General features: G+C 41.3%; 2 protein-coding genes across 6 annotated transcripts in view; one reads left to right on the top strand and one right to left on the bottom strand.

Annotated features, from left to right (window-relative positions):
• The window catches only part of LOC122817037 (transient receptor potential cation channel subfamily C member 4 associated protein), a gene marked incomplete in the record, with an annotated part of 2,826,501 nt that overhangs the window by 2,045,951 nt on the left and 754,202 nt on the right, over window positions 1-26,348 (bottom strand).
• ENG (endoglin) overlaps window positions 1-26,348 on the top strand; it is a 730,651-nt gene that overhangs the window by 581,825 nt on the left and 122,478 nt on the right. For all 5 annotated transcript variants that reach the window (XM_044090171.1, XM_044090170.1, XM_044090172.1 and 2 more), the window contains exon 12: window positions 8,998-9,132. In XM_044090171.1, the coding sequence (XP_043946106.1) occupies window positions 8,998-9,132 (135 nt within the window). The remainder of the gene's footprint in view (window positions 1-8,997; window positions 9,133-26,348) is intronic.

Raw genomic sequence — 26,348 nt, 5'->3', positions numbered from 1 at the left:
AATCCAAAGCAGCCAGGCATCACACTAGGCCTGCTGCTCAAGGCCCATCCCCTGGACCCATGCCTAAGAAACAGATGCTTAAAATGGCTGAGGATCTGATAACTCTTATCAGAGGTTCTCAGCCCCCTCCTGACAAGAGACCCAGAGTGGAGGAAGAATCCCCCTCTTCTGATCAGGGATCCATTTTATCAGAGCATTCTGATGCTGAGGAACACTCTTACTCCCCTTTTGAGGATTCGGATGCAGAGCAATCTATTCCTTCTGTATCTCCCCCTGAGGATTTTTCTTTTGGGGAAACCTTGCACACCTTGAGGGAACACTTCCATTGGGAAGGCCAAGACTTTTCAGACTCCAAGAAAAGACTTAGGGAATTTCTTTGGCTACCTCAGCACAGACCTCTGGCTATTCCCCCTGTTTTGGAGGTACTGGATAATGTCTATTCGGAGGCTTGTTTTAATCCTGATTCACTGCCTCCTGCACCAGTTAAGCCTGATAGATATTACAGAGTACCCAGTTCTCACCAATTTCTCTACAAAGGCCATAATGCTGACCCTGAAACCATTTCACAAGGCCCTAAGGGAATAAAGGCCTCCACTGCCAAGAATCCACTTCCTGCAGAAAGGGAATCTAGATCTCTAGAAAGGTGGGGTAAGAAAGTTTATACCTCAGCCACCCTAGCCATGAGGGCCTTAAACTGCCAGTTTCATATGATTAAATATCAACAGTTCCTGTTATCACAATTAAAAAACAAAATGTCTCAACCTGAACAACCAGATTTAAAAGAGTTACAGGATATGATGCATAGTGCAGAACAAGTAGGTAAACACACTTTACAATGTGGTTATGATGCCCTAGAGGCCTCCAGTAGAGTGGCTGCTACAGGATCAGTCATTCGCAGACATGCCTGGCTTAGGGAACAAAATCTGCCTGATCATGTGAAAGCAAAACTCCTTGATGCACCTTTACAAAAGGATGTTCTTTTTGGTACTAATGCTGAGGATATATTACGAAAAATGGAAGAGAAAGCCAAATCTATGCAAACTGTCAAAGCTTTCTTACAGGTCCAGCCACCACGATTTAGCAGGAATTGGCCATCAAAAAACTGGTCCTTTCCAGCCACTGACAAGCCCCAAAGAGGCAGATACAGACGCGGAAGGGGCAGAAGGCAATCACAAGGGTCATATAGAGGCAGACAATGGCAATCTCCAGCACCAAGAGGTGGTGAAGACAGTGCACAACAATACAGGAAGCAAACTCAATGACTCCCTCATTTCCATGCCAAGCAAGTTTCAGCTGGCAGCAACTTTGGGAGGGAAACTAGCATTATTTGCAAGCAATTGGCATATTGTCACAACAGACAAATGGATACTGGACATTATAAACAGAGGCTACAAATTTCAATTTCACACTCTTCCAAAAATGAGAGGCATGCCAAACCTACCACAAAATCAAAGGGTAGAGGCACAACTGCAAATTTCAAAGCTCCTAAACATGAGGGCTATACAAAAGGTACCTACGCACCAACAAGGTCAAGGTTTTTATTCAAGACTTTTCCTGGTACCAAGAAAAGGAACCGACTGGAGACCCATTCTGGACTTATCCATCCTAAACACATTTCTACTGCACCAAAATTCAAGATGCTCACATTACAGCAACTTCTTCCCATGCTGGGCAAGGAGTTTTGGCTGGTAACATTGGACCTCAAGGAGGCATACCTGCATGTCCCAATCAGACAAAGCTGCAGAAGATACCTCAGATTTCTTGCAGGTTCAATCCACTATCAGTTCTCTGCATTGCCCTTTGGCTTATCTACTGCACCCAGAGTATTCACCAAGTGCCTGGCATCAGTGATTGCCTATTGCAGACTTCAAGGGATACAAATTTACCCTTATCTGGACGACTGCCTGATCCAAGCGGACAGCAAACATATACTACTGGAACATCTGGCATATGTGACACGGTTACTGCTTTCTCTGGGATACACCATCAACAAGGAGAAATCAAAGCTAACACCTTCTCAGAAAATAACCTTCCTGGGTGCCAGCTTGGACACAAACACCCAGATGGCATACCTTACGCCAGAAAAACAAGGGCAATTATCTCAGTACTTCAAAATACTAGCAAAACGTTCCAGGCTTACTGCAAGGAAAATCCTGCAGGCTCTGGGATTCATGGCATCTTGCATTCTTCTAATCCCGTGTGCAAAGCTGCATATGAGGAAACTTCAATGGTACCTAAAAAAATCTATGGTCTCAACACAGTCACAGCTTGGAAGCAATTATTCCAATAATTCCATGTCTACAAAAGGAATTCCTATGGTGGGCCCAAGCATGTCAAGTAAACACAGGCCTCCCATTCTGCAAGCCTCAAGCAAAACAAGTCATAACCACAGACGCCTCAGATTACGCCTGGGGGGCGCACATGAAGGACAGGTGCATTCAGGGCAGATGGTCCCAAAAGGAAAAGCACCTTCACATCAAAAAGAAATGCTGGCAGTAATAAATGCAATTACAGCTTTCAAGGACTTCCTGCATCCAGGACAATTGCTCATAAGAACAGACAACACCACAGTAATGTGGTACATAAACAAACAAGAAGGAACTCACTCATACCCCTTGTGCAGACTAGCCATGACTCTTTGGAACTTGGCTCTGGAAAGACAAATCGAACTTCAAGCACAGTACTTGCCAGGCATGGAAAACACACTGGCAGACACTCTGAGCAGGAATATGACAGATCCACACGAATGGAAGCTACATCCACAGGTGTTTACGGAGATAGTCCAAGCGTGGGGGAGGCCAGATATAGATCTTTTTGCCTCCCACAGAAACCATCAATTGAAAAGGTTTTGTTCAAGGACCTTCCATCCAAAGGCCTGGAAAGTGGACGCCCTTTCATTCAGTTGGACAACATGGACAGTTTATGCATTCCCACCTCTGCCTCTTCTGCCCAAGGTGCTTTTGAAAGCAAGAACAGACAAACCGAGGATGATACTGATTGCTCCAGACTGGCCAAGGCAACACTGGTATCCACTCCTGAGGAGCCTAACACATACTCCTCCCTGGTCCCTGCCTCTAATACCTCTTCTGCTGATGCAGAACAACTACAAAACCCTTCACAGCCAGCTGAAAACACTCAACCTCGCTGCATGGAAAATTCCTTAACACCACATCAAACTCTACTCTCCAAGGAGGTGCAGGATGTCATTTTGGAGGCCAGAAGACCATCTACTAGAAAAGCGTACTCTGCAAAATGGAAGCGGTTTTGCTGTTGGAATGAGAAAAGAGGACAGGACCCTAGAAAATTGAACTTGCCTCAGATTTTACAGTACCTAGCTGAACTACTGAGCAGTGGACTTTCATTTTCTTCAATCAAAATACACGCCTCAGCCATTTCTGCAGAATTCAACATGGATCCTCCTTTATTCTCACACCCACTCTTACGGCAGTTCCTCAGAGGGGCTAAGAATATAAGACCTCCAAGGAAACAACCAATACCAGCCTGGGACCTTAATTACATACTAGAAAAATTAACATTGCCTCCCTTTGAACCTGCTGCTTCAACAGATCTACAATATTTGTCCTGGAAAACAGCTTTCCTTCTGGCCATCACTTCAGCTCGTGGGGTTTCTGAACTACAGGCCCTCATGGCGATGCAGCCCTTCCTCATCTTCCATCAGGACAGGGTTTCCCTTCGTACCAACCCATCTTTTATGCCTAAAGTGGTATCTAGGGTAGCCTTAAACCAAGCCATACACCTTCCTACCTTTTATCCTAACTCTCAAAACAAAGGGGAAAGGCTGCTTCACTCTTTAGGCATCCATAGGCAGCTACGTTACTATTTGGACAGAACAAAGTCCTTCAGGAAATCAGACCAACTTTTTGTGTCCTATGCCGTAGGGGCTCCAGGGAAACCAGTTACCAAACAGACCATTTCCAAGTGGATTGGCCACTGCATACGATTTTGTTACTCCTATCATGGGAAACCTGCCCCTACTGGTATCAGATCTCACTCCACCAGGGCCACAGCCACCTCTACAGCCTTCCTCAGAGGTGTGCCTACTAAGGATATCTTGGAGGCAGCCACTTGGAGTTCTGTACATACCTTCACAAAACACTACCACCTGCCCTTATATTCCAGAACAAGAGCAGGCTTTGCCACTGCTGTTTTGCAGGGCATTCTGGCTCAACCCAGTTCCTCATAGTACCTACCACCCTATGCATAGCTTTGGGACTCTACCCATCTGTGATTACTGCAGCTGTATGCACGATGAGCATAGTACAGTTTTGTACCTACCATAAATGTAGATGTTCGAGTGCTAATACAGCTGCAGTACAGGTTTCCCTCCCTCCTTCCCCACTTGGTAAAGGCATAGGGCCTATCAACCTCTTCATACCACTTGACTGGGTTATCCTGCCATGTTTTATTTGCTTGCTTACATTGTTTTTGCTTTACATTGCATTGCTTGCATATGCAGATTAGCTTTATTTATGTATTGCCTTCCTTTTGGGGGCACCTGACATCTGGGGCAAGAAAGACTGAAGAACATGGCGTCGGCTGTGTCTTATATACTCTGGCCTTCCTGACGTCAGAAGAGTATGCGACGACAACCGACGCCGGACCAAGACTTTGGAATTCGGCCGACCGAGGGACCGCCTGACGGCTGAAAACCCATCTGTGATTACTGCAGCTGTATTAGCACTCGAACATCTACATTTATGGTAGGTACAAAACTGTACTTTCTAGCCATCCTCACCTCTATTGCCCCCCCCCCCCCCCTTTACAGGAGAAAAGCTAGAACAGCACTTGTCCCATGGATAACTACAGAAATAAAATATTCATGAATAAAAGAGATTCAGCATGGAAACACTGGTAGGTGACTCAAACAATCCAAACCAGATAATCCTACACCACACTCAGAAGTCAAGTTAAAATTGTGACCAGAACTCCTAAACAATCCTTTTTTCAGCAAGTGCTAAATAATAGTGAATCCAAACCCTAAACAGTACTGGGCACACATCAGCATGCTTCTGAAACATGGTAAGAAAACCACACCCACTCTTCTACCCAATAAAACCAATATAAATATTGCAAATTATATCACTCTGAACTATACAACAAGCATTCCCAGCACTTTCTATCACTCTGCACTATGCAACAAGCATTCCCAGCACTACTGCTGTTTCACAAAATGGATGTCTATATCTACAACTAATTTCTGTCTTTGCTATAAATTGACTGCTTCAGAAATTTAAACACACCTGCCTGGCTTCTGATTTAATTCTCACTGAATTTCTTGAAACTGCCTCAGAATCTATAGCATTTCCAGTTGCTATTCTTATCTCATAAATCCATAATAGAGCTCTGTGTTCCTCTGCTATAGAAAAATATCTTAAATCAAACCAATCCACAAAGATGGCATCCATAGCAATCTCTGGAACTATAGACCAATTGCCATCCTATCATCTTTATAAAAAATACTTGAAAATGCATTCAAAAGTGACAAATGCAACATCTTTATAATAACAATCTGCTACCTCCCACCCAACAAGGTTTACAAACAGGCTACAGCACTGAAACAGCTTGACTTTCTTTCTTCATTGTCATTAATCATAATAAAAATAATACCCTACCCACTACATCTTTGTTCCTCGACCTCTCAAAAGCCTTCAAACTATTTTGCCAGCCACTACTTCTTGAAAGACTATTAACAATGAACTTCATTACAAATAACATAACTTGGTTCAAAAGTTAGTTTTCAAATCATATACAAGAAGTAAGATGGGGCCAAACATCCACTAACTTCCTGGAAGTTAACAACGGTGCTCCTCTAGCCTTAGTACTTGCACATATGTTGTTCTAAATTTTCATTAGTGATATGCACAGTAATACCAAACTCCACATTAATTCAATATACACTGTAATCTGTTGAGAAATTTTTCCTAGTCAGCTACAGGCTCCACAGAACAAACTTTTAATAATGTGCAACAATGGCTCAGTAACTCACAATTTCTCCTAAATCCAGACAAAACTAAACTATTCCTACTTACTTCTGGTAACATTTCAATAACCTCAAAGAATAACACATTATTAGAACAAGTGTCACATGCCAGACTCCATGGATTAATCATTGATGATTAACTTACTTTTGTCAAACACATTGATTATGTGACAGCAACCACTAAAAAATTAGAAATGTTAGACAGGTCTAAACGTTATCTAACTGAAAAACCACTCTAATGTACTGCACAAATACCTTTATTACCAACCGTATTGTACTCTTCTTCTTATTTACCAACATACCTAAGACTCCGCTCCACAAATTAGGGCATACCTAAAACAAAGTTGTCAAATATGCATCCAGTACTCTAAATAATACACACTACTAACTACCTCTCCAAAATATATTGATTAGAGTGATGCAATAAACTCATTCTGAATTAGCTAAAGCTTGTACACAAAATTATACACCATCGAAGCAAATGCCCATCACCATGGACTCTAGAGATAAATATATATCAGCTAGGCATTTGTGATCATAAATTCAAAACCTCCTTTAAGTAGCTAAATCCAAAATTCTCCATGCTGAGAATCTACTGTGTCCGCATAGTAAAATGATAGAATTCAGTCCCACCTGCTGTTAGAAGTGAAACAATCCAAACTACATTACTAGAGAAATTCAACATCTGTCTTAGTAAATTGGACTTTGTCTTGCTCTTGACACTCGTAACAGTCTATCTTTGATCTATGTCTTTGCAATGCCTTTGTCTGTTGTATTGGCATACATTCTTCCTAATAGACTTCCTTTCCCTCCTGTTTCACTTCGTTGTTACTTCTGGAATTGAGCTACATGCACTTGTGTTTTGATTGTCAAACACTTTATTTTTGAAAAATTATTAAATACCTGTAATCTGATTATTGAAATGTTGATATTTCACTGTAATATAGTGTAATCTTATCTTGGAGCTTTTTTTCCCCAAGCCACTACTGGAAATGGGCTTCTGCTCAATCAGTTAACAGATGTAAAATAAAATAAATACATAAATCTGGTCAGATAAAAACACTCTATTTTTACCCTGTATGCACATAGCAGCTTACTAGATTTTTAAGTATTTTTTGTCAGAGCTGATTTCATTTGAAGCTAACACTTTTCATATATGCTTAGAACTTTCTTTCAGTATTTTTATATTCTGATATAAGAGACATAAAGCTATTTATAAAAGTTGAATTGAGGCGTAGAAGCACCAGTTTGGATTGTTATATAATTGTGTTTTTTTTTTAGTTATCATATATTTTATTCAATACATGTTGCTTGATTTTCTGTGTCTGTTATCCTTCCATTGTCCATGCAGATCACATAGCTGAGTTAAGTGGTTATAAATTGATTGTGGTGATGGAGTCTTCTTTATAAAACTGATAAAACTAATAGAATGGCAAAAGTTTCACTAAAATCCTTTCAATGGATACATAAACTATGTTTTCCTCCACTCTTTTATTGCATTTTTTGCTTCTCAGAAATGTCTTATCTAGCACAAAAACACAGTATCACCATAATTGTAACTTTCTGCATCCTCCATAGAAGCAAACCTCTCTGTCTGACCCACCTATCCTTCAGTCACTGGATTTTACTAACCCAAGGTTTCACATTCCTTATCACTATTTATCTTAGCCTGTAGGAGGACTGTACCTTGGTAATAATAAGACTATACTTGGGATCGTTAATAGTAATTGGAAAATTCTGACATCAGATGAGAGGCTAAGAAATATAGTTGGAGAACAACCATGTTTCTCTTATCGTAATAATAAGTCATTGAAGAGATTATTATGTTACAAAGATGTTAAGATTACCAATAGAATGAATGTGTCACAATGGCAAGGAACATTTGGTTGCAGACCATGCAACCATTGTCAGCATATGTGTAATAAGGATAGATTTATACACCCTACTACAAATCATACGTATCTATTTAAACACTATGCGGATTGCATGAGTAGAGGCATCATTTATTTAGCCTACTGTACAAAATGGCCGTTTCTATATAGGGATGACCAACTGTACATTGAGAGTTAGAGTTAGAGAGCATATCTATGCCATTAATAAAGAAGCTGAAGGAAATGCTTTGGCCAAACCCGTTTTAGAGTATGGCACTACCCATAGATTTTTGTTCCTAGTACTAGAAATAGTACATCGTATGTGCAGGTTGGGTAACTAAAAATCAGACAGAGGAAAGGGAAATTAGATGGATAATTGAGATGCAAGCAGATAAGGGGTTTGGTCTCAATGACAAAGTAGTACTGAGACCATTTTTGGCTGACAGGCCTTTAAAGCATTGATATATACATCTACATATATTTTCATGAAATGTCTCCATGAAATGTTCCTTTATTCTTACTATTTATTAATTGTTATATGGGATATAATCATTGTATACTTTCTTGATTTTAATAGTATTTTAATAGTGTGTATAGATATATATATATATATAGGTATGTATTTTAATATATGAATTTATTTAATATAAGTTTAATTCTATTTAGAATATTGACTGAGTAAGATATATACATATTTCTTTAAGAGAAGGGATGATGGACTTTTAATTAATTAATTGTTTAATTGATTTTATTGCTGTATATAAAGTGTATTTCTTAAGTTATACCATGTTGAAGTCTGAGGAAGCGTCCATCAAGACGTGAAAGTGCTTACTTGAATAAATATTTTGTTTCTACAACCTGCTTTTGCCGTGGTGCTCTCTCTCTCTCTTTCTCTCTTTATCTTTTGGAATTTTGCTGTTTATTGAGAGGAGCTTTGCACACTAGCCACTGTGTATATTTTAGAATAAGAAACTACATTGTAAACCTAGTGCTACAGCATTATTCTTCAGGAACAAGGTCATATTTTAAATCTAAAGAAGTCCAGTTAAAGAATGAAGTTGTAAACTGAATATGAAAATTTCCCTTCCTTGGTCATGGATTGAAAGTTCTTTTTTTTACTAACAGGTGCCTGTCAACTGCACGCCACAAAGCAAACCCATTGAGCCAGCAAAGCCAGACCTATTGATGCAGATTTTTGGAGACTCTGACTTCACAAGAGTTGCTAGTGTTCTGCAGAACAACAGCATTGTTTATACAGAGGTATAGTAAAAACTGCTTAACACTATAGTGATTATGTAGAACATCTGCATCTCCATTGCTTTAACAGAAGTAACAGAATTTAAAGAAAGAAGGCAAACATTTTACATCTCCCTTTATCAGAAGCTAAAATAAATTACCTTGTATGGTAGAATTTTGCAATGCAGTTCATTAAAGTCTGCAGATTTTACACTGATTCTTTGATAATCTGCTTACATTTTTCAATCATTTTTGTCACTCTCTTGTTTTTTAGGCATGCATTTCTGAGTAATATCCCACATTCCTACTGCAAGTGGGAGAAGTTATGCACTATCTGGTATTCAGATTTTATAGTAGTTAGATGTCCATATTTTTGGTTGGCTGTACATAGTTTTCAATGGCTTTCAATATTTGCAGGTTGAGAGGTATGTAATTAGGAGACAATTAGCAGGCATATATTTTCCTCACAGCAAACCTATCAATCATCCTGAGCTTCTCAGAATGTCTATAATTTTGCCTCACCTTTTTGGTCTTTTCCTCATAAAGCTTGTGGCTTTCTAGTGAATCACTGAGACGATTAGCAGGCATATATTTTCCTGAGCATACCTATCAATCATCCAGAATGTCCATCTTTTTGCCTCACCTTTTTGGTCTTTTCCTCATAAAGCTTTTAGTTTTCTAGTAAATCATTGAGGATTGAAGTCTCTAAATAATGGCATGCATTTCAGTTTCAGACTTCATATCTTTCAGAAAATGCATGTTAATGCAAAACCTGTTATTCTAAAAGCTGTCTACATTTCTGTCCACTATTTTAGGGCCATCGTCCCTCCATTATTTTTGACTTTGTCCAGAATTCTTGTGATAAGGTGTTAAGAGTTATGCATGATTGCAGTACCTATCATTGCTTCTTCATACAGGCACTTTGGCACACAAGAAATTTATAGAATCATGGGTGTCATATAAAATTCAATTTGTATTTCTCGCAGTTTAATTTGCATAATTATAATTCCAATAGCAAGTATCACATCAGATTAACTACTATGATTATTTTATTTTCTAAAAGAGACTGTTTTAATATTTGTCTGGAAACATGTAGCCATTTTACTTGATAGGTGTGGGTCCATCCTCAATAACTTGTAGAATTATGACCTCAGGCATTAGGACTGTTCTCTGTATCCAGTGTTCTCTTTTTTCTTCTGATTCAATGTGTGGGTTGTCAAATCTGACCTCGGCGCCTTATAACAAACCTTTGGATCTGAGACCTCTGACTCCTCCCCTCCCCACGATTCTCCTCTCCTGGCTGAATTACCTCAGATCTCATTTGCTGTCTGAGTAAATCAGACACATGGACAGAGAGCTTCATCATTATTCATGAAAAGTGAATGTTTTTCTTCCTACCCCTTCAAAAAATGTTGGTAGCTTGTAGTATTAAGATAGTGTTAAAACAGTAGTATACATTTTATATAGATTGTTGTATTTTTCTATTATACGAAATGACACTCTACCGAAAATACATTACTACGAATAAGATACAAGTTCATTAGAATGAAAGTGAAATGCAGCACCACAGTATGAAATAACACTCTACCTAAAATACATTAGTACAAATGACATTACAACGAATTTGTAATATACGTATCCATTTAATCAATTAACAATTCAACGAATAGTGAAGAACATGATATGTTAAATATCGTACACTTTTTCCATTCTATGTTCAACATTGAACAAAAAACATGGCGAACACGGTAACGTGCAGTCCAGGACTGATAGGAAAAACATATCAAACTATCAAATCAAGAAAAGGAAATGACTTGCTTGTCATTGAAGGATACATCTACTACCAGGAAAGGTGCAGCAAAATTAGAAAGTACTGGGGTTGCAAGCGCAAAATAAATGAATAATTTAAGGGTAGAGCAATTACAAGCAGTAGTACCTGTGGAGAAGAGTTGATAAAGACAGTACAACATAATCATCCCGGAGATCCCTGTGAGATTGAGAAGTACACTGTCTGTTACAACCTTAAGCAATGTGCATCAGTATCAAATGATTCTGCCTGCCTAATAGTGGACAATGCGTTAGTATCCACTTCACCTGAGTTTGCACCAGCAATGCCTACTAGGACGGCAATGCAACAGCAAGTGAGAAGAACCCATGCAAAACTTAGAGGCAAGCAGGTAAAATGAGCTGTCTCGTTGTTGGATGTCAGCTTACATGATTTTCCACTCAAAAGTGGTATATTCCTGCAAAAAACATTATGTGACTCTAATCAAGAGAACATTGTTGTGATATTCAGTACTAAACAAAACCTTTTTGATTTATCCCAAGCCACTATTTGGCTAATGGATGGTACCTACTTCATAAATAATAAAAATTGCAGACAGTTATACACAATCCACGCACGCATTTATTTAGTGTGGATCGTACACTAAGAGCATCCCGTTGGTGTATTGCCTAATGGCAAAGATGTCATTGAAATCATACAATTGTCTTTGGAGTGGATTATTACATTTACTATCCACAGAACAGCTGCAGTATCAAGTAACCTACATGCTCTGCGACTTTGAAATCGCCGTGCTAAAAAGTATTAAGGTTAACATGCAAGACGTGACAGCTAAGGGATGCTTTTTCCACTCTGGATGTAACCTATTGAGAAAAATTCAGAACCTGGGTTTGGGCAGTCTGTACAATTCCTCTGTTATGTTTCAGTTAGCAGTGAGGGGACTTGCAGCTTTAGCTTTCATTCATCAAGATGACGTCTTACCAACATTTCACGAGTTAAAGAAAGATTTTCCAATTGAGGGTGAGCAACTACTGCATTATTTTACAGAGTGGTAAGTGCTTGGTAAACCCTGGAAATTTAGCACCCTTAATATTACACAATTTAGGTTTCCACCTCTGTTTCCAATACACTTTTGGAACGTAGCTATACTGAACGAGCTATGTTTGCCTAGGACAGGACACAAGGCATGGCATCACTGGTTTAAGTGCCTACTTGGGAGAAATATGTCCGATATTACGCATGTTATGCTTACAGTAGTAAGGGAACAGAACAGGATAGATGAACTACATATTCGTATGTCTGCTGGCTGGCTCCTTCACCAAAGAGAAGAGCATTGTTAAGACGGGAGTCACAATTTAAACACATTTTTCAGCCACAGAAGTGATTATACTAATGAAGAGTTTGTTAGAGCTATTTCCCATTTATTGAAAATGTAGCGCCCTCAAGTCTCCCTCACGTTTCCCACAAATGTGTCATAATCAGCCTTACATCACACTTTACTTTCTGTTGAATAATATTTCAATTTCAGAAGTACAAATTGCACAGCCTCATAGATGTAGTGTTTTTGGCTTTAGATATCATCTTGATAATTTGTTTTGAGAAGATTGGAGAGGGGGTTGTATGTGGAGGGTATGAAATCTGGGAATATTGGAAGGGAGAGGGAGATGAATTTTAAGCTCAATTTGTCTACTAGTTGATTGGCTATGCAATATACAATATACAATGCAATAGATTTTCTGTACATGTTCTCAGCTTTTTCTTAGGATGCTTAGCCATATAGTGAAATTTTCAAGGGAAATACCCAGCAAAATAGTCCAGAGCATAAATCACTTATTGGAAGAGCCAGGTAAGAAAATCTGAAGTCACAATCCACTACTATTTCTACTATGGCAAACTTATTATGAGAATTTGCTTTTAATGCAGCTAAAGATTTAGTTAGAGCTATGGCAGCCAGCATTTCTGTCTGCTTTCACACTTAGCTCACACTGACCATTTTTGCCAAGGACACCAAATTAACATTAATGAATGTTTATTTTCATGGTTATGAATATCTTGCAAGATAGACATACACATGGGGAAGCTGGGAAAAACCTTAACTTCTCTTTATTCAGAACGCACAAGAACTCACGTCAGATGTGGTTCTGATGTGGGCAATATCAGCAGTAAAATGGACACATTTCTGGGAAGGTGTCCAACAACCAGTGCTGCTTCCTGGCAGGTGCAATGGCCATTGCAAAATCTGTGAAATTCTGGGAAGCAGCAATTCTATGGGAGGACATCCACAAGTTGGAGACTCTGCCTGACTTCTCCACTCTTGAGCTATTCAGTGTTTCTTGTACCTCCACCTGTCAGTTTGGAGACCATCATCACAGATACATGGAAGAAGATGATAATATCAAAGGGTTATAGAATTGCCTTTCTTTCAAACTCAATACTTATTTCCCTTCCCCTGCTGGATGCCCCATCCTACCAAAGAAAAGTAGCAAAAGTAAAAATATTATGAAATAAGAAACAACATTAATGATTTAGCAGAACAGAAAGGATCCAGATATTATATTATATAAAACAGGACTTCATGAGAAATGAGTGATTACATAGAATAAGCAATTTAAACACTCTTATTCCAAAGGCATTTGATAAAAAATCATCCAATAAAACACTTTTCCAAGACATTTAAGTTAACAGTGAAAAAGATCAAAAATTAATTTATGAAAAGCATAGTAGAAACTGGAAAAAATGTATATTCAAAACAGAAAGAATAAAAACTATGAGAACATTTACTTTTACGCTTCCATTTTTTAAAAGTCATTTTATAGGTACACAGCCATTCTAACCTGGTGGTATATTTGCCCTTTGTTCTCAATTACCAAAGCTCAAACACTTCCAGTACATTTTTAAGTGTCCTACCTGTGAATTTTCCTAATTTTTTAATTGGGACAACTTTCTTTTAGTTTTCTCAACGTAAAGAGTGTTCCAAGAAATGCATGAAGCAAGCTATACCACATTAAAACTTTGACAATCAGATCTACTTGGGACTGTAGTACACCAGTCCATACATTCCAAGAATATCATAAGACCCTGGGGAAAAAATCTACAAGATTTACACAATCCACAAGGGAAAACCAGTGACTTATGATTGAAACCTATAATATTTTTTCTGTTGTTAAACAGTTTCCAATGTACTTTTCAGGATCATTCTAATATATTTAAGGCATTGCACAGGAGATTTTTTTTGCTTTTATTTATGTTCCCCTACTAGGATGACTGGCTGTTTACTGCTCCTCCTATACACTAACTTGGGTGAGTGGGAGAGCCTGTCTTACTGCTCTATTCCAGATCCTGGGATGTCTCTGAACATAGCCCATACACTGTCTGATGTTTATAACTTGTAGTCAGAGCACTCAGTCATCCCGACCAAGACTTCACATAGACTGGGATCAGACACTTCAGTCCAAGATGTTGATTTATCCAGATTTTTCTATAGTAACTCCCTATCTTTGCCACAAGATACTATGTCTCATGACAGTGGCTATTCCCATGATCTCTCTTGACAGATACTATACGAGAGCTAGTTATTACACCCTTTAAGTCCAGTGGTTACAGAGGTGGGTATGATGGAGCAAAGGATACACATAGTGGATGGATGTTGACAGTCTAGCTGTAGGTGACCCATTCCAACTTCTTCCTTCCATGGTGAGAGTCAACAGAAATGTGCCATCCCCGAGGTGGGGGGCATTACAGTGGAAAAAATGGTTCAGGGTGTGTGGATATGTTCACTACAAATCAATTTACTGGAGACAAGGGTAGTTCTTATAACACTTCATACCACAAAGAGACCCCTTCTATTAAGATTTCTGACCAGACAGATAAATGGCAGTCATCTTGTACATGAGTATCCAATCTTACCTCTTATGCTGGGAAGCTATGAAAGTATAAGAAAGAGCCACACTCACCAACAATTATTTGGGAAATCCAGTTTTCTAGCATGCAAACTGAGCAGCTACCTGTTTTTGCCTCATGAGTTGTCCCTCAGCTTCTCATTGGTGAGGAAACTTTTGAAAATGGGAGGTCTTGTTGCATCCCATTAGCATCTTTAAACAGCTCCAGGTGGAAAGACTGTTTCCTTATCTTAACACAAGGAGACCTCAAGAGATGCTTTAAAACGGAAGTGACCAGTCTGACTCCTCTGCACTTTTTCCACATTTCTTCTGATGACAAACTTCATTCAAAAGGTGAAGCTTCTAAAAAAGCCAATTTCATCCTGACAGCTGCTTACTGGGTTCAGCAAATCTGGTTCCCTTCCTGTTCCACTGCCTCATCTAATGGAGAAGTCCCTCCAGTTTAGACCAGTGAAGAACCTGTTGTTCATCTATATGGGTATAGTGGTAATTGCCGAATTTATGAAGCACTGACAGACATCAACATGCTTCTGCTCATGGTTATTCCTTGAAACATGCAACGTTTAAAATTGTTCTTGCAGGAGTCATTGTTTTATTATAATATTATAACAGGAATTTTGCTCCATACATGGTTTCTGAACTGGTACATTGGATTATTTTCATATATATATATATATATATATATATATATATATATATATATATATATATATATATATATATATATATACATATATATATATATATATGTGTGTGTGTGTGTGTGTGTGTGTGTGTTTATATATATATATATGTAAACAGACACACACACACACATATATATATATATATATATATATATATATATATAAAACCCACAAGAAGAGAAGGTGCACGTAATTGTACAAAACTGGTGCATGGAGTATGAGCACATAAACCACCAACAATATCTCCAGCACTCAGCTAAAAAGAAAAAGCTGCCATTGAGAGAAGTTTATTGCAGCACAGTCTGCAACCACAGACCGGTGACCGGTTTTGCCAAAGGCATCATCAGTGTGTGACATAATGGTCAGAGGTCCTGATTTAAATGCAAAACTCCAATAGCAATAAGCAGCAAAATTTAAAGATGTAAGCACCTAAATTTAAACAAAAAATGACAAAATAAAATTAATAACTGTAATTAATACCAATTGTTTAAAATAGGTGCACTCAATTCCCACCACCAAAACTATATACATAAAAACTAAATATATGAAACCTATTACCTAATTTAAATATATACATACATATTGCTGACTAATCAGTATCCAAATTCCAATTTTTATGCTTAATACTCATACTTGTGCACACATATATACATACTAATACCTGTATACTGATATGTACTAATAGATACACTCGCATACTCACTTGTATATGCTACTTACGCATAACTTTGTATGCTTGCATACACATATGTATCTCTTATAATCCACATATATATCAGTACAATCCTAACCCCATGCACTTGGGTGTATACTACAATAAGTATAAACTCTCACAAGTGCATGTGCCTTTCTATATAATAGCCCATATGTGTGCCTCTTTTTGACAAATAGAAACAAAAACACCCACCTTGATATACTATATTCGAAGATATTTATGAAACTAAATATATACCTGAATTAATACTATGCAAAAAACTAACCATATTATCCATGTTAACTACCATTGATCATTGAGACCAGGTTTGAAAAGGGACCCTAAATTTACTATCCAATGATGTTCTTTTTCTGTCAATATTTTGTGTTTAAGCGTGACATTAACTTCTGATGATGTTACCATATCTATGCCTACAAACACAAAATGAGCCATAGTATGGATTCATTTGTGTTTGTATAAGGCACTATTGACACGCTGATACTTGATATCGCTAATATGGAGGCCTATCCTCTGTTTCAAAGCACATGAGGTCTGGCCTATATAAAATGCCCCACACTGGCATATAGCCATATAGACCACCCATGTGCTTGTGAATTTAATTAGATATTTAATATCGAGCACCCTCCTAGTATTGACAGATGTAAAAAACTACACTCTTCATGAACAATTTGTGTGAAAAAAGGACCGGAATATAAAACATGCCAAAACTTAGAAATGGTATTTTTGATGTGAAAAGTGTTTGTGCCATAAGTAGTAATAAATCTCACTTTGCCTTTACCAAAACCCTCAGATGACTCACGATCCAGCAACATATACGTCCTATCTATTACAGATACCTGTGATTCCCTCTTCGATCCAAACGCTCTGCTGTCACAAATAACAAGTAGCATAAAATATGCCTCTAGAATAACACCAGGCCAAACTTCTGTATGTACTCCAAAAATACACTCCAGCACTCGAAATAAACTCAAAACCCACAAGAAGAGAAGGTGCACGCGATCATGCAAAACTGGTGCATGGAGTATGCTGGGTTGTGTGAGGGGGGGGGGTGGACAGGCTGACTGGCAACAATTTATGATATACCTGAATCAAAATGTATGGTATCACATTTACTGGGGGTATTAATTCCACGGAAATTGAATTCTTGGATGTTAACGTTATTAAAGCAATGGATGGTACTATAATCACCAGCCTTTATAGAAAACCATTTTCCAAGAATGCGTTTTTAAATGCCAGCAGCTGTCACCCCCGCCACACTATCCATAATATACCGGGGTCACAATTTCAGCCAGTCAGAAGAATTTGCTCCACAGAATCTATGTTTGAAACACAAGCTTCAGATTTGAAAATGAGATTTATTAACAGGGTTTATAAAAAAACAGTGATAGAGCATATACACAATCAAAAATTGGTGATAGGACATATATGTTGCTGGATCGTGACTCATCTGAGGGTTTTGGTAAAGGCAAAGTGAGATTTATTACTACTTATGGCACAAACACTTTTCACATCAAAAATACCATTTCTAACTTTTGGCATGTTTTACATTCCGATCCTTTTTTCACACAAGTTGTTCATGAAGAGTGTAGTTTTGGATATCAGAAAGGTAAATCTTTAGGGCAATATTTTTCTACTTTCAAAAAAGGTAACCATATATCTTCCAAAGAGCCTGTAAGTACAGTGGGGAGCACATATTGTGGTTTTTGTAAGTATTGCAAATTGATGTCCAAGACTAAGGGCAGGATTCACGAAGGCTTGCACGGAGTGTAAGAGACGTGTAACACTCCATGCAAGCCTCGCGATCCAGGAACAGCCCGAAACTCCATGTAAGAGACCAGCTAAAACGTCTCTTACACGGACTGGGCGTGGATATGCTAAATACCTCACTTGCAGCCGAAAGGTATGCAAATGAGGTATATTAGCGATTCACGAAGCAGAAACCAGCCCGTGTAAGAGACGTTTTAGCTGCAGAAATGTACTCAGTTGACAACTGAGTACGTTTCTGCAAAAATCACAACGGAGCCATGTCAGCTCCAAATAAAGGGTGCATATGTGTCAGGCAGCATGCCAATGGCCAAATATGTGGCCATTGGCAAGGTAACCCGATGCAAATATTAAAAAAATATATTTTTTTTCGGCGATCGCCGATGTTTAAACGCAGCACAGCCCCGCGCAAACGGGCTGCGCTGTATAAAACATAAAAATGAAGGTTATAAACCCACAAATGTGGGTTTTATGCAATACATGGAATGACAATGCAGGGACCAGCAGACCAAAACAACATGGCCACCGTGTAGTGGTTGCTAAGGGGGGAAGCTGAGTCTAAGACATGTAACTAAGCATTAGTAGGCAATCTCATGTAAATGAGGGTTAGGATACTGAATCCCACAGTCACATAGCAAATGAGCACAGTCTGAGTAGTGTAAGAGATACATAAGGGGGAGGAATAGAGTAGGAGATAGGTGACATCACAGGGGGGAATGGTAGAAAGAAATGCAGTTCATTGGAGGTCAGTGTAACATGACAGATGACAGACACAGATCAGGGAAAGAGGAGTGCCACAAGATAAGCATGGGAAAGTCAAGAAATGGAAGGTGTACACTGTTACTTACACCAAAGTTTCTTGCTGGTCGTACATGTGCACGTGTGTGTGCCATGAAGTGCGAGTAGGGCAGTGTGCGCGCGTGTAAGGCAGACTGAGCATGTGGGAGCGTGTTGGTAGACTTTGAAGACTGTTTACGCTAGTGTGTGCACGTGTAGGGCAGACTGAGCATGTGGGAGCCTGTTGGCAGACTTGTAAGACTGTTTGCGCTGGTGTGCGCGTGTTTTAACCCAAATAGGCAGATCCTGAACCGTGTAAGCATGTGTGCGCACGTGTAAGCCACTGTGAGCGTGTTTCTGCTGGTATGCACGCTGCTCCCCCCTGAGGAAACAGAAAGGAAAAAGGAAGCAACAGAATTAGTAGGAAGCTAGCAGGGAATACTGCTGGAGCTAGCAGGTGAAAACAATTAGAAGCAGGCAATTACACAGGCAGAATAGTAGCCCAGCCCAGCACTTAAAACTCTGCAAACAGCAGTGCAGGATGTTTCTCTCAAGAGACACTGCAAGACAGGAGTAAGCTATTAGAAGTGAAAACTGAAAAAGCTGAACTCAGAGCAGAAATGTTAGGGGCTGCCATAGCTGTCATAATGAGACATAGGCGACTTGCTGAGGGTGGTGACAATGCAGATGGTGCCAGACAACCCACAGTGAGGAGACGGAGAAGAGTGTACAGGCCCAGGGTCACCTACCACGGGTTACATGAGCTGGAGATAGTAGAGCACTATAGAGTGGACAGAGAGCTCCTGCAGCAAATAGTCGAGCTGTGCAGGCCATGCCTCACACACAGAACCAACAGAGGGAACCCATCCCAGTGGAAACCAAGGTATGTGTTGGCCTAAGAATACTAGCAACAGGTACCTTCCAAAGACCAACTGGTGATATGATGGGGATATCACAGGCATCAGCCTCCAGGGTACTGCACCAGTTCCTGGATGCCATGTCAGCACATGTCGGTGATCATGTATATTTCCCCAATGCCCGTGAGGTATTGGCCAGCAATATGCGTCTCTTCCAGCAAATAGCGGAATACCCTGAGGTAGTGGGTGCAATAGACTGCACGCACATACGCATCAAAGCACCAGCCGGTGAGCGGGTAGGGCCTACATTAACCACAAGGGCTTCCTCCATCAACTGCCAGGTCATGTGTGATGCCCAGGGCATAATAATGAATGTGTGTGCTGGCTGCCCTGGGAGCTACCATGATTCCCACATCTGGCATTTGACGCAGCTGTACCAGACATTTGCCAATGGGGACATCCCACACGGACACCTAGTGGAGGATGCAGGTTATGCACTGGAGCCGTGGCTGATGACACCCATCAGAAACGCACACACACCTGAACAGGAACGCCATAATGAGGCACATGCACAAACACGTAATGTAATAGAGCGTGTGTTTGGGCTGCTCAAGTCACGGTTCCGGTGTCTGGACACATCTGGTGGAGCCTTGCAGTACTCACCAACTACATGTACCCAAATTGTCATGGTATGTGCTATGCTACATAATATGATCTTGCGAAAACAGCTGCAGCAGGACCAGCATAGGGCTGGGCCAAACAGCCCCCACCATTGCCAAGGCCATCACAGGCAGAGCGTGACTCGGAGGAGGAACAACCTGAGCCTGCCCCAGTAGGCAGAAGGAGGCATGCCCAGTATGCCCTGGCCTTGGCAAAGAGGCAACGCATAGCACATACACTGGCTCAGTAGGAACCCTGGGAATGATACCCCTCTGACTCACTCAAATAATAACAGGGATGCCTAAAATGACATGACCTGCTCACAAACATGTACAGGGAGTGTAATATGTGCATCCGACAGAGGCAGCCCTGCAGCACCACCTGAGGCATGAATGCCATGTGTTAAGTAATGTAACACCATGTACTATATGCACACCTGAGGACCCTGACTAACATCCACCCTCACCAAGCATGAAGCCACAAAATGACGATGGGATGATCAATTGCAATAACTGGCTGAAGTAATGCAGTTAGTCAAAGGGGAGCCAATGTGTTTCAGCCTGGGAAGACATGCTGAGCATGACATGATGCACCACCTGCTGGGGTGGCGTGCACCTATCAGTCCAGGCCCCATGGATACTGGCAAAGGCTGTCAGTACCCACAGCATGCCCTGAATAGGTAAGTCTCAAAACACAAACCCACCTTCATAGGTACCACAAGGGATAGGAACCTAGATGTAATGCTACCCAATGCCAGAAGTCTAAACAGCAAGATGTGCAGTGTAAACGCACACAGTATGGAGAATGTTGATATCAGTCCTGTAATAGAAAACTGGGTCAAGGCTCACATCAGCACCCTAACACTACCAGGTTACACCTCATACTGTGCTGTACAGCCGCAAAACATGGAACAAGCTACAAAAGGAGGGTGACTAGCAATAAATGTCAAGGATAACCACACCCCATGTTGGTACCACAACAAGAAGCAGCATGGATTAGCCATGGTCAAATACCAATGGCTAAAACCACCTCCCAGTATATAGCCTGCTGCAGACTACTGTCCTAATACCAGGAACTGCACCTGGCCTATGTTGGAATACATGAATATATCAAGCCCCCAAACCACATTATATTGCTTGACTGAAAATACCCAGACATACACTGGGAGCATTATACTAGCACCAACACAGTAGGAGAAAAGTTCCCAGAATCCATAAACCAAAATGCCCAGGAACAACGTACCACTCCCACAAGAGGGTAAGCATACTGGATGTGATAATCAGCAACATGTGTACTGGATGGCAAGATGAGAAGTGTATCCCTCACTGGTAAGACCAGACCATAGAGTAATCACACTGGATATACACATCCTGACCACAGTCCCTGGCCAGAAAACCACAGTGAAAAACATGTGTAAAGCATAGGTTGCACCCTCCAAACTGATGTGGAATCCACGAAAGGCCCTGTGCAAGTGCAGAATATGGGACACACCGCAGAACATGTTATACAGGCATTCCATGAACACAGCCAGGAATGCTTGGATTATGCAATCACAAATAACAACAAGACACAATGCCATACACGCAGGCATCTGGCATGCTGGACTCCAGCCATTACCAAACCATGCAAGAGAATGAGGAAGCTACTACATGATAGAGCAAACATAAAAGGGAAGTAATCACTGATCAGTAGTATGGCAATAAAATATGTCCACACATACAATCCACTAAGGCCAGCCACAACAAGTAGAATCTGTGAATCCAGAGGCAATGTGACACCTGCCCCAAGTACACAGACAACCCACAACTCCCCCCAATAAATACAAATATATGTGAGAGATGCAACCATTTATCCAAACCGGAGGCTGAGCTCCCCTAACTCAGTACTGTCAAAACTAGTCAGGAGGAGAAGGTAACCACATACACCACAAACCCAGTCCCACATAGACCTATCACAACTGTAAACCAAACACATAAACACAGAAAAACATTCCCGGAGGCCCTAATTACAAACACACCACACCAACAGAGGCCTCCAAAGCAGATCCCAAGCAACCACAACCTCCAAACATAGCACATGCAACACATAGTACACAAAGCTGGTGTGCCAAACAGTTACAGGCCAGAAGGAGAAACAACATGCCTGATACAGTTGTAATAGGTGTCTGTATAGGCAGACACACTGCTGTCCCACTCACCAGACTGAACAAGGGAAAGGGTACAGTAAGCTGCCTGTAGGCTGCCACAATATGCCACATAACACAAGTACGCAGGTCACCCCAAAGCAAGCAGAAATATGATGCACTCATTGTCCATGCTGGTGTGAATGACCTGAGATGTACCTCCCTGGACTACATGAAAAGAGACATGGATGAGCTCTCTGAGTATGTACTCCAGGCCGGTATGACACTGGCCGTTTGCAGCATCCAACCCTCACCAAGAATGATGCCACAGTACAAACACAGAATGATCAGCTTTAACAGGTGGCACAGTTACAGCTGTCAGTCCAAGAGGGTCTAATGTCTGTCTGCTTGAGATGTCATGCATGACAAGCCATGCTGCTGTTCCAGGGATGGCTTGCACCTGTTACCCCTGGGCATCTGGATACTGGATAAGGCCTTTGCCACCTCCATAGAGCCGTACGTAGGCAAGGCCAAAAAGACTAACCCACCACCCTAGAAAACATAAGTGGTAAGAAACATAAGGGTAATGCTGACCAATGCCAGATGTGTAAACTGCAATATGCATGCACCTGAGGCACTTCCCAGTATGGAGAACATCGATGTCTGTGCAGTGACAGAAGCCTGCTGCAAGCCTACTGATAGCACACCAGCACTACCAGGTTATACCACATATCATGCGTTATGGCCCCAACACCTGGACCAAAACATCAAAGGAGGGGGAGTATCCATATGCAGCACAGACACCCATACGGCCAGGTAACTGACAATGCATGAAGCAGCGGAGACCACCCATGTGCACCTAAGTGTAGTCAAAACTGCTGTACAGTCTGTAGCATGCGACAGACCACACTCTCACACACAGGAACCCCACCCAGACATCCTGAAGACACTGGACAGTATGAATGTCCCACCAAATACCAGACAAGGTACTCACAAATTACCACATAGGTGGTAAACCATTATGTATGCAAGGAGTAATCAGGGACCTAGGGACACAAGTCGACAGTAACCTGTCATGTGACACTCACAATGCCAATGTGGCTAGGAAGACTGTCTATATTGGACACCGTATCATGAAAGGATTCACATCTACATCAACAGAGGTCACTGTGCCCCTGTACTGTTCCCTTATCAGACCCATAATCTAGTACAATGACTCATATGGGATGTACCGTACCTGACACCTGCAGCGGTTAGGAAGACCTCAAAGGTACCCCACCAAGAGGATAAAGGGTGTCAAATATATGTCATATGCTGCCTGGCTGTAGACACCCCAGCTGAATGCAGTCACAGACTGCCTACACAGAGGCATTGTATGTCTGTTGTACAAGGCCATGTCCAACACAGGAGTAATGGACATGCTCCACCACAGGAAATCAAAGCCATTGGAGCTGTGAGAGTGACAGATGTCAGCCTCAACACATAATGAAATAGGATGTGCTGGAGGGACAGATACATAACCCAGAGGCTCCCACACCCAGAAACAGGATCCCAATCCATGTTAGGCAGAGCCCCTCACTGACACCCCTCAACAGGAATATTGCCAAGTGGATGGATGATCATACATGTACACTGGGGCCTTCACTGTGTCACGTCCAGACAGAGGCACAGTAAAGAAAATCATAAATGGCCATAATAGTCACATAGCAAGGGCGGCAAAGACACACACACTCTGGCTAGGCTTACTAATGCCCTAGGGTGGATAGCCTAGTATGAACCTATGAACCTATGAAGATACAAATTGTACAGGACACTAAGGATAATCACAAGGCTTACTTAACTGATGGTAGGAACCATGTTGGGAATTCACAGATATGCTCGAATCACACAGATATTACAAACAACATACCAAACACACACACATATTGCCGACATACAACCTGACAGGTTCAGTGCAACCCCCAGAATGCAAAATATCTATCCCAGCAGACTGCTGGTCCCCTGACATTGCAGATGCTGAGGTAACAGCCATCATCTGCAAAGCAAAACACACAGCAGCAAAGGTATGTGATGGTGTCCTGGGCTGAGGCCAACATGGACTCCAAGAATAATGGAATGCCAAATCACACTACTGCCCAATGTCAGCCTTACCACAGGATATGTACCCAAAGAGCAGTGTACAACAACAGTGGTCCTTCACAACAAAGGTGTTGCCTGAATGGATACTGCAAACTACCACCCCAGGATCCTGACAAGCTTGGTCTGCACAGCTATGGAAAGGATCAGTATGTACCGCAGACATAAAGCTATCGTGGACCTACTGACACCGGACCCTACCCAGTGTGGCTGTCGTAACTGCAGATCCTGCCCCTAAACATGTTTGACCCATTTGAAACAGTCATTAAGGTCATTGATGAGGGCAATGTGGTCCACACAGCGTAGCTGGACCGTGCATATGCTTCCAGACAATACCCTACGAGTTCAGTATGGATATGTTCACCAGCTTAAATATAAACCCCTATGTCAGTAGAGGGGTTGCAAACCAGACCAAGGACAGAACTGACATGGTCAGACATGCTGCATCCATGTCAGACTACAAAGCAGATATGAGTGGCATCCCACAAGGCTTGGTCCTGGGACCTCCCGTTCCGTATATATGTCCCATAGGTACAGGCCAACATGGAAGGACTGTGACTGAACATGTATGCAGAGGAGTACAAACTGCCCACCATATCCGACCCCCAGCTGACACAAGCAACCCACAAAAGGGCCACATAGAAACAGACAACTGGAGCCATAGCCATGTCAGCAAGCTAATTGCAGAACTGTGTATAGACAACCACCGTGGATATACAGTAAGTGCCCACAAATTACCACACAGGTGTTAACCCATTACGTACCTAACATGTAATGAGAGACCTGGGGACACAAGGTGATAGATATCCTGCATTGGACAAACATGTGGCTGTAGTGTTCGCAGAAACATACCATATACCCACCCAATCATGAAGGTTGTCAGATGTAGATAAGGGAGGTCACTGTGGCTCTGCAGTCATCCTTCATCAGCATCACAATTGACTACAATAGCCCCTGTGGGATATACCTCAGCAGACACCTCCATCAACTGTAAAGTCCACAACAGTACCCCACCAGGAGTAGCAAAGAGCATGAACAGATGCCATGTGTTGCCTGAGTAAACAAACTGCAGCTCCACACACTGCCATACTGCCCACCCAGAGGCAAGCTGTGCCTGATGTATGAAGCCATGTCCAAGCTGGAATCAATGAACATGCTGCACCTTGTACAATCTGAATGGCAGTGAGCTATGCACATGAGAGACCTGAACCCCAGCACTGACATACATAGGACAAGCTGTACAGAATGATCCATAACACAGAAGGCACCCAGTACAGGTTAGCCAGAGAGTCACCTATCGACACCCCTCAAGAGGAATCCTGATGAGTGGATGGGAGATGGTAGGTTAACCCTGGGTATCACTGTTATGTCAGAGGTAGACGGAGGCACAGTATACTAACCATGACATATGTCATGGCAAACTCCAGTTACAATGTGTGTCGAAGGACAAACACACTCTGTGACTAGCATCAGAAATGGCCTAGGGAACATCGCTAGTGTTTGCCAATGTCCACCTATGTTGTGGAATACACTACCAATGTTGGACAAGCCTGGTGTAGGTAGTCCATATCTGAACATAATGCAACATGGTCATATGTGCACAACTGGCCCCTACACAGTCTGTTGTGCTCACTATGAAGATGTCAAGCAGTGATAGGACTAAAGCCCAGGATACTGTCCACCACAGTGAAAGTACTGAACCAGTACACTATACGGTACTACAGTGTTAGGTCATTATGAAAGGATGTTGACAACTGTATGCAAAGTATCCCATGCAATCCCTGCAGGCACAGTATAATCCCTGTTGTGGCAGACACGAAGCAGTTGGCCAGTTAGTACAC

This window comes from Protopterus annectens, chromosome 12.part0 (assembly GCF_019279795.1).
Source record: "Protopterus annectens isolate FY-2018-M chromosome 12.part0, PAN1.0, whole genome shotgun sequence".
Classification (NCBI taxonomy): Eukaryota; Metazoa; Chordata; order Ceratodontiformes; family Protopteridae; genus Protopterus; species Protopterus annectens.
Note: the sequence above shows the minus strand (reverse complement) of the source record. Positions and strands in the feature narration are given on the sequence as shown.